The sequence below is a fragment of the Galeopterus variegatus genome, unplaced genomic scaffold (genome assembly GCF_000696425.1).
Source record: "Galeopterus variegatus unplaced genomic scaffold, G_variegatus-3.0.2 Scaffold271, whole genome shotgun sequence".
Lineage (NCBI taxonomy): Eukaryota > Metazoa > Chordata > Mammalia > Dermoptera > Cynocephalidae > Galeopterus > Galeopterus variegatus.
The window spans coordinates 416,766-430,548 of NW_007726382.1; the positions used below are offsets into that span (position 1 = coordinate 416,766).

Below are 13,783 nucleotides of genomic sequence, written 5' to 3' on the forward strand. Positions count from 1 at the left end.
GGGGGCGGGGGGGGCGGGGTGCAGGCAGGGTGTGGACGCCACGTGGGTCCTGGACTTTAGGCGAAGGCAATGGGGAGTCACGGGGAATCACGGCAGGACCTCAGGCAGTAGAATGATAGCTTTGGTTTGGGAGGGAGGGACTGTGACTTTGGTGGCTGTGCCTCAGGGGACGATGGATGTTGCAACAATCCAGGGGCAAGTTGAGACTAAATGAGGCTAAATAAGGCAGGCACAGAGGGCACAGGGACAGCCCTGGTGAGCCCGAGAGACAGGCCAGCCCACAGTGTGCAGAATTCACCATCCTTTGGGTCCTGTGGATAAATAGTGTTGCCTTTTTTTTTTCTTTCCTTTGCCTTGTTTTTCTCTGCTTCCCTGAAGACCACCATGCAGTTAGGTTGGCTCTCTTTTTGCTTCCTACCTAGATGTTTTCTTTAAGGTGGCTCCTGCAGATGTGGGATTTCATCCATTGCGAGCTGGTTCTACTAGTTTAGCTCTCAGCCTCTGGGTGGGGCCTTTCTGTACCTTTTTGTTCTGCTTTAGAGAAGAATTTCTTAATCGGGGAGGGGCAGAGCTCACAGGCGCTTTTTAGAATCCGGTGAACACCATTAGGAACCCGAGAAAATACATGCAGGCAGGTAGCTTCAAAATTAGATATGATGTCAAGGCCAGCCCAGTTAGGACGCCTGGCCTGGGGCTGCCTCCCTATCCACCTGATTGTCTTTCCTTCTCTGTCCTGCAGTGTGTCCTGCAGTGTGTGAAATGGTGCTTATACTCAAGTCTTTCTTTGGAATGGGTTAAAACCTTCCAAACACACAAGATTGGCACTAGATTGACCGCCCAGGGTGGCAGGTCTGGTGGTCCTGGGCTGTGTTGGGGCAGAGTGGGAGCCTCAGAGCAGGAGAAGCCTGCCTCCAGCCCTGGGCTGGGCACAGGCGGACCTCTTCCTATGCATTTGGCCAGGAAACGTGTTCCTAGAACTGTGGACACCCAGAGTTTTATTTTTGGGGGTCATAATACAACATGAAAACCTCTTTCTTTGAAACAAAAAGAGTACTATATCAGGCACAGTCTTATTTAGGAAATTATTAGCCTCTATAACTAGAAATGAGGAGATTACATTTTTTGAAAGATTAATTTAATCTTCATCACAAGGAACGTTTAGAGGAATATATTCATTCAGTTATGAAGTGTTTCCAAAGGACACATGGAAGCTTGGAAGCTTGGGCTGTTTTTCAAATTATCCAGATTTAGAAAATCCAGTTCAACATCAACCTTTAATAAAAGTAGTTACTACGATCTCTTACTTTGTGCGCATGTGTTAACAATAGCTTTAGTGGAGCATAATTTCTATAACATAAAATTCACCTGTTTGAAGTGTACAATTCAATCATTTTTAGTAAATTTACAGAGTTGCACAACCATCACCACAATCCAGAGCATTTCTAAAACACTCTTATCACCCCAAAATGATCTCTTTACTTTTCAATCACAAGAAATGATATTAGGAAAAAGTAATTTTAATTTACTGCTTCCTGTTCTTGCATCATATAAGTTATATTCTCACTAATGAATGACCTTATTGGTATCTCTTTCAGGTAAACACGAGACAGCCGGAGCAAAGCTCCTGCAATCTTATCAGAAACTGAGGTGAGTGTTATAAAAGGACACATGTCCTGGGCCCTTGAGGGCAGGAGCAGAGGACGCCTGGAAAGAACTTAAAGCTCTCTTGACTTTCAGATGTCACTGCTTTGGAATGTAACCTTTTTTTCAAAATGATAAAGTGCCTGGAAAAGATTCAAACAGAGATGTTTCCAGATTCTTATGAAAAGCCTTCTAGCTAGCATAGTATTTTCTCAGTAAATGTTCTGTTTTGTTTCTTAAGTTCTCTTGAAATGTCAGAAGGAAACTAAATATTATTGTTGATTGCACATTACATGAAATTCTAAACCCAACATTTGCTTGCATTAATCGCTCGCGTCTGTAGCACCTTACCCCGTGCCTGGCACCTGGGAGATATTCGTGGCATAAACATAGGTGGAATTGAGTTGTGGTCTGAGAGATGTTAACTTCTTTGCATAAAATTCTAAAAACCTAGTGGTCTTGAAGTTGGCAATAATTAACACACTAGATCACACCAAATTTATTAAAATTTTACTGAAATCTCCCCACCAGCTGCTGTTTTTTTGGCCCGCAATGAGATTTTCCAGTCTCAGGACTTCTTCATTTCTTCCTTTTCCTCTTTTCTCCACTTCTTTTAGCACAAGTGTCCAGTTCCTCTCATGGTTGATTTTTACATCCACCCATTTTTGTACTTCTGCTGGTGTGGATTGCACACACACGTGGAGTCTGGGGTTCCAGAGCAGCTGGGTGGCAAAGCTGGGTCCCGACACCCCAGCTATTTCAGAACACATGGATGGAGGGGGGTGCACAGGCTTTAAGCAGCACAACCCTCATTTCTCACATTCAAATACCAGGAAATAACACCTCTCACAGCAAAGCAGGTCCAACCAGGGCTGCTGGATCTTTCTCGAAGTAGTGAGGTAGTTAAAAAAAAAAAAAAAAAAAAAAAGCTGAGAACTTGAACTATAGAATAATGACACATCTTGCGTATTTGTTAAACTAATAGCTTGTGTAGTTCATAACCCATTTCTTATTCCTGTATTTTTCCTTGTTAGCAAAATTTCTGTGGTTCCTCCTACTCCACCTCCTCTCAGTGAAAACCGGTGCAGCCGCAGCCCGTGCACGGTAATGTATCTCTTCTGTGGCTTCTCTAGAGGGGAAACAGGAGAGAAGGGAGGAGGCGGGGAGGCTTGACAGGTTGGACAAGAACTGCACAGCAGAGGGGTCTGACTTTGACTGGAGGGAGCTGCAAAGTGAGGCAGAGAATGGAGGTTAGATTCAAGGCTGGGAATCTAAGCTGGTGGTGGCCGTGGGACCATCTGCACTGTCAGCCGACCCCCTTCCGCCTGCTCCTGAGTCTTTGACCCTCTTCTCCAGCTGCCACCGTGCCCTAGAGTGTGGGGGCAGTGCAGCTGGGTGTGCAGGTGGCTGAGAGCGGAGTCTCTGTGGACATGCGAGTGCACCTTCTGAGTGTACGTGGGCTCTAATGGGAAGGGCACCAGCACCATTTCTGTCCAAAGAAATTAGCTGTGCAATATTGGGGGAGTTACCTGGGTTTCCCACCTGAAAGGTGGAAATAATTACATTTGTTTGGCTTGCCTCCCATGGCTGTTGTGAGAAATTAATGAAATAATGTCTATGCTGGTACTTGGAAGCTGAAAATAGACGTGGAAACTTATGCTCTTGATTATCTTCATTGTTATTCTGTGAATTAAAGGGAACAATTATGTGAGGATAGTTCTTCAAAAAGTTCATAGAGGGCCGGCCCGGTGGTGCACTGGATAGTGCGCCGCTTGGGAAGCGCGGCGGCGCTCCCGCCGACGGTTCGGATCCCACATACAGACCGGTTCCCGCTCACTGGCTGAGTGAGGCGCGGGAGCAACACCGAGGGTTGCAATCCCGTTGCCGGTCCCCGGTCTTGATTATCTTCATTGTTATTCTGTGAATTAAAGGGAACAATTATGTGAGGATAGTTCTTCAAAAAGTTCATAGAGGGCCGGCCCGGTGGTGCACTGGATAGTGCGCCGCTTGGGAAGCGCGGCGGCGCTCCCGCCGACGGTTCGGATCCCACATACAGACCGGTTCCCGCTCACTGGCTGAGTGAGGCGCGGGAGCAACACCGAGGGTTGCGATCCTGTTGCCGGTCCCCGGTCCGGTACGGGGGCGACACTGAGGGTTGCGATCCGTTGCCGGACACGGAAAAAGACAAAAGACAAAAAAAAAGAAAAAAAGTTCATAGAAAAATTTATATTATCTTTCAATTCTATTTTTCTGTGAACTTTCTGAAGTACCCTTGTATCTGTATATGAGAGAATAGATATGTCTGCTGATGAAAGAGAGAGCATATGTACGTTCTTTCCAATCTAAAACTGAGACTCTGGGCTCACTTCCAAAATCCTGCTCTACTTTCACCTTGAGATTTTAAATTCTCTGAAGTCACTCCTGTGTGCTCAAGACATACTCATATTTACTGAATGATGGATGGTTGGTGGATGGATGGACAATTGGATGGGTGGGTGGATGGATGAATGGATAGTTGGATGGATGGTTAGTTGAATGGGTGGATGGTTGGATGGATGGGTGGATGAGTGGATGGTTGGGTGGAAGGAAGGATGGATGAGTGGATGGATGGATGGTTAGTGGATGGATGGGTGGGTGGATGGATGGATGTTTGGGCAGATGAATGGTTGGAGGATTGTTGGTGAATGGATGGATAGGTTAAGTGGATGGATGGATGGGTGGATGAGGGGATGGTTGGGTGGAAGGAAGGATGGATGAGTGGATGGATGGATGGATGGGTGGATGGATGGATATTTGGGTGGATGAATGGTTGGAGGATGGTTGGTGAATGGATGGATGGGTTGAGTGGATGGATGGATGAGTGGATAAGTGGATGGTTGGGTGGAAGGAAGGATGGATGGGTGGGTGGGTGAATGGATGGTTGAGTGGATAGATGAGTCTTGGAGATGGAAGTTGTGTCCTGTTGTCTTCTCTCCATTTTTCTTCTCTCTTCTGCTTTGGGAGGCAAAACTCCTTGGCTTCGGGCTGGTCACCTTGTGCCTTGTACCACCCTCAGCCCCTGTGTCACATGCATTCTGTCCGCTTTGATATCCCTTCTACATGGAGTTGGGGTGGGGCCATGAGGGAAAGGAGGTTAAGCAATTTACTTGGGTACAATCTTTAAGCCAATGAAATGTCAGTCATTATTTATAAGAGGTGGTTGTTATCTTGTCCACAACCCATTGATAATGCTCCTTCCTTTAATGTGGTTGTCAAAATACAGAGGAGGATGCTGAGTAGAGAGGCTGCCTCCCTCCCTGCACCTCCAGGCATGCATGCATACACCCACACCCACACGCAGCCAAGCACCCACACCCACCTGCCAGTGTTTAGGGCTGGCAGCCTGGAGATTGATGGGGCAAACACAGGTCAGCAAACATAACTCTCATTCTCTCTCCTTCTGTCTCTGCTTTAGTTACAGGAGCTTGGTCAGTTTAAAGGATTTAATAAGTCCGTGGAAAATTTGTTTCTGTCTGTTACCACCCACATGAAAAGTAAGTGGATGCTGCATGATGTGTTCGCCCACCACCATCCAGGCCAGCTGAGACCCCTGGCCAAGGCCTGGCTGGCAACCTCATCTGGGACTGTCCCTGGGACGGGCCACTCGCTTTGTCCCTGGACCCGGGGAAAGCTTCAGCAGCCGGCCCGTTGTCTTTTCACCCACAGAGCAGGTCTCTGGTTCCTGTGGGAAGAGGGGACCCCATTTGAGTCCACTGGGTTGGCTCAGTTTCCTCCTACTCCTGCCAAAACCTGCCTAGCTTAGTGCCATGGGCAGAGGAGCTTGACACATTTTTTACTTTCCTGAGGACCAGCAACAACAAAAAAACTTGAAGATAAAATTGCAATGAATCTAAAACCAGAAAGTTTTGAGCTGGGTGAGACCCAATACCTGTCGTTGGCATGGATTGCTTCCCTTTTCTTTTTCTCCTTGGTAAATGAATTTTCTTCAATAGCAAGAATCACGCAATTGGCAGATCCCGAGAACCCAGAACTACCACGGCTTGCAGTCTTCTCTCTTCAGTGTTCTTTCTGCTCGGATAGTTTTATTCCTGTTTATTTTAAAAAGCAAGTCCTAGAGAAGAGACCCCGTCATCATGCCTCCTGAGATGCCCAGGCTGGCCAGGCACTTAGAAAATGTCCTTCCTGGGGCTGGGGTCCTCGGGCAGCCGTTTCTCTTTCCCTGGTTTCTGTTCTGCTTCTATCCATCTTCCCTCATTCCACACTTGCCTGAGGATGGTCTCACTGTTGTGCCTTGGCTCCGAGACAGTCTTGTTATTTGATTGTAATTAGTCATCTGTATTCCACACGAGCCCTGTCTTCGCTGTCTCATGATGACAATCGAAGTCAAAGCACCGCTCTTCAGATGGGCAGGAGCAGCGACTGTCTCAGGCATCAGTCTGTCCCCTTCTCTTCCAGAAGGGAGGGAAGCAGCTGGATTCCATGGGCCATTTGCTACTAGCGCTTGGAGGTTTGAAATCCCATCCTGCTGGGCTCTCTGACAATGCCTCTCTGTGCCCACCAGCCTGGGATGCGACTTTCAGCTGTCACAGCTGCCTGCACCCTGCGCTGACAGCTCTTCCCACTGACACTCTTCCAGTCGGACCTTCTCTGCATCTCTTTCTCAACGCACAGCCAAATCCAGGTGGCTTGCATGAATCCCCTCCCTCCGCTGATCCCGTGGAATCAGAGCCTTGGCATTAACCCGACCCTGTCATCTGTCAGCCACAGAAACCCAGAGAGTCAGGACACAGGGCTTTGCACACTTGCCTCCCTGCACACACAGGTGTGCTGCACGTGCTCCCAGTCACTGCATGGCCACCCCCTAGCCTGGCATCTGCTCACATGCCAGAGACTGGCCAGCTCCAGGGGAACAACCAGAGCTAATCCCTGAGCAGGGTGGGGATTCACTAGAACAAAGCAGCATCCCTTCTCAGGTACAGGAAGTCAACCAAAACCCCACAACCTGTGCCCCCCGCATCGGCGCAGAGGCAGGGATAGAAAAAAAACCCAGCTTTCTGGCTCTGGGGAATGATGTGTGCCTGACTTTTCTTGAGTGCTTCCTGCTGGCTCCATGGGGGTGGGGCACATGGCGACACACACCCTTCACCCTGTCGCTGCTGCAGCACATGGGGCATCTTGGGAGTGCTGGTTCCTATTTCTTCAAGGTTTGAGCCATTCTTCACATGTCCCTCTTGGGCTTTTTTCTGCCTGTGTCCCTACAGAAGTGGGTACACAGGAAAGCCTCACTCTGGTGGGGAGGAAGTCAGATTGGCACCTGGGGTCCATGGAGTGGGGCTGTGGAAGGCCCCCAACTCTTCTGGGACTAGTGGCCCAGGATGCCTTGCCTCCGAGGGGTTGTGACAGCTGACCCAGATTTGCAGCCTCTGCTGATGTTGCCTGATGAAATCCAACAGCTAGAAGAAACGAGTTATTCCAACCCTTTTGATTACTAGGAATTTTCTAGGAGATTTCAGCACTGTAGTCCCCTTAGAAGTGGAAGAGGACATAAGAAAAATTGATTCTTGCTCAGGAGCAACCTGTGCTTCTCTGGGTTCCTTTTCCTTCCCCCAAATAATACCAACACATAAGCTTACTAGTTAGAACTGGAATTTCTTAGGAAGGATCTTCCTCCCCTCAATCTGTGAACTTTAAATGGACTAAACAGCCACAGGTTCTGGGGTGGGCACTAAACAGACGGCTGGGGGAACAGCAGCTCACGAGGGCTTAGAATGAGAGCCTCTCACACCTTCCATAGCCCAGGCTGGGATCTGGCCATGTGAGGAGGTTTTCCTTTGTCGACATTGAGAACCTGGTGTGAGCTAGTGTCTCTCTAGCTGCCAGACACAGAAAGATGCCCAGCGTTTCTGGATGGTAGTCCTGAGAACGTGGCATGGCATTGCTTTCAGAGAGGAGCAGCTCAGAGGCATCCTCTGGGAAAAGCTGGACGCAGGCCTTGGGAGGGCATGTGTGGGGTCTACCTCTCTAGGGAAGAGAGATGCCCTGAGACTTAGCCCTGGGCAGCACAGGCAGGAGGTAACTAATAAATAGCAAATGGATAGGGGTTCACACAGTAACGTCTCAGTGACGGATAAGAAGACAGGGGTGGTGGAGTCGTGCTTTCCCTTACAGTAGCCCTTGACCACTCAGCGTTCTTGAGCCCCTGAAACATGGCTGCAAGATGTGCTGCCAGAGCAAAATACACACCTGGTGTTGGAGACTTGGTATAAAAAAAGTAAAATATTTCATAAGTAATTTTGATCTTGTTTACATGTCTTAATATTTTAGACATTGCATTGAATGAAATATAGAATCAAAATTAATTTCACTGTTTCTCTTCACTTTTTAAAATGTGGCTACTAGAAAATTTGAAATCACATACATATGTGACTCACATTACATCTCTCCTGGGCAGCACTGCTCTAAAGATAGTTTTCAGGTGCACATTTGAGAGAAACCAGGCTCTCCGGGGAAAAGGGAGCTGTTTTCTGGAGGAAGACGTCATCTTGAAGGTGGTTCTCTCATGTCTGTGTGCAGATTCCTTCCTTCACACTCCATTTGTCTTTATTCCAGACCACTATTATATTGCAAAACAAACAAAACCTTTAAGGACACTTCAAATCTTATTTTCAACTCACTTCAAAGAGTCACAAGAAATGGTATTTAGTCATACAGGCTTTGTAAGGAACCCTAAAAAGCCGGCTTGCTTGGCAGCTGCTGTCTTTGTGTTCAGAGGAGCGTGCACTTGTACGTGTGGCCCAGAACACAGAGGAACCGGGGGGAAGAGCTCGCTTTAACTCCCACCCCAACAGTGGCTCTGCCATGGGGGGTGTGTGACCAGTGTGACCACAGGGAGACCCTTGAAGGAATGCAGCCCTTCTCCTGCCCTGTGTCCGACACACAGGATCTGGTCACCCTCCCAGTGCCTCTGTGCTTCGTGGACGTGCCACCCTTGCCCCTCTGTAGATCGTGCCCTCCTGGGACCTTGGATCTGTGGGTTGCAGGGAATCCCAGAAGAGGCTTCCTGAAGTCTTGGCAAAGCCGCATGTCATCCCTTGTATTTGTTTTTTTAGAGCTCTCCAAGTCCCAGAGTGACATGACTTCTGAGGAACATCTTCTAGCCACGGGCCCCGGGCAGTGTGCGGGCCGGACGGAGAGACGGAGCCAGTCTGACACTGCTGTCAACGTCACCACCAGGGTACCCCATGGCCCACCAGCCCTTTGCCCTGATTGCCTTCATGTTGTCTTTTCAGAACTTTCCAGTCCATTTTCTCTGAGGATTTACTTTTTCTTGTGTTTTGTAGCAACACATTAAGCAGCCAGAAAAACGTAACTATAAGGTCCTCTATTTGAGCAGACCTGGCCCGAGGAAGGCGGGAATTGAAGTTGATCTGGAAAACCATTCATAGCAGGGAAAGGCTTCGGCCGAGTGCAGAGCCCCAGGCTTCTCTGTGTTGACTTTTTCAAGGTCACACTGAAGGCAAAGGGCTTGCCATGGCCGACGCTTGCCACGCTATTCCTGGGGCCTGTGAGTCCCCTCACTGAGGGTCGAGAGGCCTTCCTACCTCCACTCAAGACCAACAACCTTTGGTTAAATTCTGTCTTTGTTTCTGATGGAAACTGTTGGAAACATAAGTGCTGCATAATCATGTGCGAGTATGAGGGGGCTCTTCCCAGGTATCTAAGCCACAGATCCACCTCGTAAAGACTTTGAGGGATATCATTACTCTGGCTTTCCACTAAGATTAAGCAAGCCCAAGGTGGATTCACTGAGGAACGAGAGAAAGCTGACTTGACAGTCAGAAAACCTGGGCTCTCGTCCGGCTGCAGTGGCCTGGCCGGGCAGGTGCCAGCACCGGTTGTTTGCAGGGTTGATGGGACTGCCCTGGTCAGCTGGACAGGGAAGGCACCCCTTCTCTCAGACTGCGGGCTCCACTCAAGACGTCCCCAGACAGACTGTTCTTTAGGCAAGGGTGTGAGGTTAGCCCTGCTCTCCTGCTGCAACTTCAGACACACCGTCAGGATTTCAAATCCTGCCTCTGCCTGCTACATTCTGCCTGAGCCCAGTATGCCCCTCCGTAAAATGAAGATAATAATAATTAATGGCTGTTTTGCCCACAGTACAGGGTTCTTGTAAATGTCCAATGAGATGATATATAATTGGCCATATAGTAATCTAAATATATTATCCAAGTTGCCAGCACTTATTATTAGGTGCCAGACTCTGCACTCAAAGCTTCACCAGGACTGTCTCATGTTATCCTCATAACCTCCCTATGGGGTAGGTATTGCATGTAGCTCCTTTTTGCAGTTAGGGAGACTGAGGCTTAGAGAGATTAAGTCACATGCCTGAGGTTACACAGCCAGAAAGTGGTGGGCTGGGGTTTGAACTGACACAGTCTTGGTTTGGAGGCTGCACTCTGGAACAGTGATTCTCAACTTTCAGGTGTATTGGGTGTATGGGAGTCACTCAGGCTCTGGTTAAAATGCAGATTCCACGTCAGTAGACCTGGGTGGGCATGAGATGTGGAACCTCAGGCGTGTTTCTGACGAGCTCCTGGGGACCGGGTCAAGTTGATGCTGCTGGTCCCTGGACCACATTTTAGGAGCCAGGTGACTAGAGTATTTGCAACTTATTTGGCAGGTTTTTGAAATTCTAAAGTGCAACGTAAGTGTGAGCTCACGGTGGCTTCCCAGGGTCCGTGTAAGTGTGATTCTAACTGCTGTCCCAGAATCAACTCTTTTTCCTTAAGTGAAATGACGGGGGAGAAGATTAGCATCACTCATGAAGCGCGACATTCCAGGCACGACGGCAGCATTTTAAAATACTTGATTACAGTTAATTCTTACAAAGATACCGGGAAAGATATTGTCACTTCCATGATAAAGGTTAATTTTAAAGATCGAGTTTTAGTGAGAGGTTAACCAGCTTGTCTAACATCACGTAGCTAATAAAAGATGGAGCCAGGAGCAGAGCCCGGGTTCGTATGAGTCTAAATTCTAGACTCTTAACCGCTTCATTCCGTGCCCCACATGGGAAGGACAATGAGGGCTACTGAAGAAGAAAGGCTCAGGAAGGGGATTCTGGAAGTGCAAGTAATTCTCTTACTTGCCTGGGTCAGGTGCAGCCACTCGGATGGTAACACTGACTAAGGATTAACGTGCCACGCACTGTACTTGGTGCAAAGCCCTTAGAGGTTTTTAACCTTTTTAATCCTTAAAACAGCTCTAGGAAGTTTGTACTATTACTGTCCCCACTAAAGATGAGGACACTGGGGCAAAGAGGTGACAAGGGCCAGGCAGAGCCTGCTCCGGACCACCCCCAGAGCCCCCTGCTCAGAGAGGCGCAGCACATTCCCCATTTGTGGTGTGATCTGCTGTGCCGTGGGGCCTCCTGAGTACCCGCAGGCTTAGCTTTGGTCTTCTGAGGGTGGACCTAATGGGACATCCTCGGCAGTCTCCTCCCTTGCTGCATGTGCACATGGAGCAGAGCTTGCCAGGCAGCTGCTGAGGTTGTCTGATGGGCTAAGAGTTTAGGCATAGGAAGGAGGAGGTGCAGCAGAGGCCATGGATAGAGAGCTCCCAGTTACGTGGGAGGCCACCTCACTGCCACGCTCTCAGCAGGACATGCTTACAACTTGCTGCATTTCTTCTCTCTCCCCACTTTAATTGAGGATATGGCTGTTTTAAGGAGCAATTTAGCCAAATGTTCATAAAGTACTCAGCAATCACAGCATGATCTACAAATGCTAAATAATTATTGGGTTGGAATATAGGGAGCACGTCCTTAAACAGGACATTCGTCAGACTGCAATTACACGTGCCCTAGCTGGTGAGCTCACAAAAATTTCACTTGTCCTCATCGGAACACTGTGGAGCATCGACACAACACAGTGCCCTTTGGAAGTAGGGGACGTCGGGGCCCACCTTGCAGGCGGCTACGTTGAGGCACAGAAGGAGTAGATAACTTTCTTAACACCACATGGTGACTCAGGGATGTCAATTGAGAAAACAGCTCAGGATCTCTTCCACGTCACTTCTCTGACTTTTGAGTTTGAACTACATGCTCTGAAAATGCTCCTGCAAAGACCCTCACTTAAGCCTCTGGGCCAGGATTCTTCCAAAGTGAATTCTTCTTGCCTCTTCTTTCAGGCGCATTCCAGTGGGATTTTACTGTACATCTTATGAAAGTGCAGTTCCTCTGTTTGGCCCGAAAAAACATGCACCTGTTTGATAGGAAGGATGCTTAAAAAGCTGGGGGTCTCTCTGGGAAGGGGGACTGAGGACAGAGGTGAAGGAAGAGGACTTTCATTCTAGTCTCCTTTGTGTCGTGGGGAGCTTTTCCCACGGACACTTGAAATGCAGAGAAACAACCCACCCCAGCACGTGGCCTTGCCTGGCTGAGCCGGGGAGGAGAGCAGCAGTCTCGTTTCACAACCATGAAAAGTTTCACTGTCAGATGAAAGGGTAATTGATCCTTCCGGGGGTCCCAGGAGAGGGGTCCACTTTGCAGCTGGGAATTACCATTGCTCAGAGCATGTATTGTTGGCCCAGCCAAGCCTGCTTATTTTTCGGTACCTGAGTCACTATTTATGTTAAAAGACGACCCCAAGTTGGAGTCTCAGAGGCGGCAACATGTGCTCTTCCTCCTATTTCCTATGTTCTTATTTAGGATCAGCAAAAACCCCAAAGGCACATATTACTTGGTTCCCAAGCGTCCATAATCTAATCAGATGAAACCTAACATTGATTGGTCTTTCCCTGTATAATGTTAATAACTCTTTGCAGAGCAGAACTCATTCAGGGCAAGCACTTTTCTGCGTAATCTGGCCAAAACTGGATTGAAATACATTAAGAATCACAGGGGGACAAATCCCTGTCTTAAAGACATTGATAAGCCCTTTATTAGGACACCAAATCTGACAGTGTCATCCAAATCCTTCGGAATTTACTGGGGGAAAAATTTAACACACAAATTTTCAAGTTGGATTCCTTTGTCAATCAAAATAGGTATGTCCTTCAGAATAGTAGTGACTTGGATAACCATTCTGAAATATTTCTGTTTGCATTTACGCATCATGAAAGGTTTTCCAGAGTCCTGACATATTTAGAAGCACAGTCTTGCCCAACTATGAATTTGACATGCCATATCATCTCTATTATAAAGATAGTTCTTTTTGTTCTTTTTTGGAACTTTCTGTTGATTTCTTTTCTGATCCAAAAATGTATATAGAACACTATATTAGACAGCTCTGGCTACTACAGAATACCGTAGACTGAGTGGCTTAAGTGACTGAGATTGATTTCTCACAGCTCTGGAGCTAGCACATTCGGGCCCTGCTGAGGGCCCTCTTCTGGGTCGCAGCCACCTTCTTGCTGTATCCTCTCTTGTTGGAGGCAGGAGAGAGACAGAGGGAGAGAGAGAGAGGTGGGGGGGAAGAAGCGAGCTCTCTGGTGTCTCTGCCTTCAAGGGCTCTAATCCTATCGGCCCATCATGAGGGCCCCACTCCATGACCTTGCCGAACCCTGGTCACCTTCCAAAGGCCCCATCTCCAAGTACCATGCACTGGGGCTTCCACATATGAATGGGGTGGGGGCCCCACCCACTCCACAGTAAACACCGAGGAGGTGCAGAGCTTCACACTACTATTTAGCTCCATCCTGTTCTTTCCATCCCTGGCTGACTATGCCTCAGTTTCCCTGCATCCTCCACGTTCTCCACGTCCCCTCACAGGATGGGGCCCCAGCAGCAGGAGGGCCTCTGGCTTCGCCTCGCGTTTCTCTGGATCCTCAGCCGCCCTTCTCTCCTGCCCAAGATGCTCGTTCCTCCCCAGGGGCGCCCCGCGCTGGGTCTCCTGCCCCTTGAATCTCCTCCAGGGCCGCCCTGCTCGCCTGCAGCTGCCATCTCTCCTTCTGATTATTTCTGCTCAATGTGAAATAGGCCCCAATCTTCCCCACCTTAAAAAATAGGAGCGGGGCTGGCCAGTCAGCTCATTTGGTTAGAGTGCTGCCTTGTCACACCAAGGTCAAGGGTTCAGATCCTATACTGGCCAGCTGCCAAAAAAAAAAAATATATATATATATATATATATATATATATATATAT

General features: G+C 48.4%; 1 protein-coding gene across 3 annotated transcripts in view; it reads left to right on the forward strand.

Annotated features, from left to right (window-relative positions):
- Nucleotides 1-13,783, forward strand: part of SYTL3 (synaptotagmin-like 3) — a 74,485-nt gene that overhangs the window by 30,950 nt on the left and 29,752 nt on the right. For 2 of the 3 annotated variants that reach the window (XM_008566834.1, XM_008566835.1), the window contains 4 exons: nt 1,596-1,647; nt 2,676-2,745; nt 5,096-5,174; nt 8,751-8,875. In XM_008566834.1, the coding sequence (XP_008565056.1) occupies nt 1,596-1,647; nt 2,676-2,745; nt 5,096-5,174; nt 8,751-8,875 (326 nt within the window). The remainder of the gene's footprint in view (nt 1-1,595; nt 1,648-2,675; nt 2,746-5,095; nt 5,175-8,750; nt 8,876-13,783) is intronic. The other variant, XM_008566836.1, reaches the window with a different exon arrangement.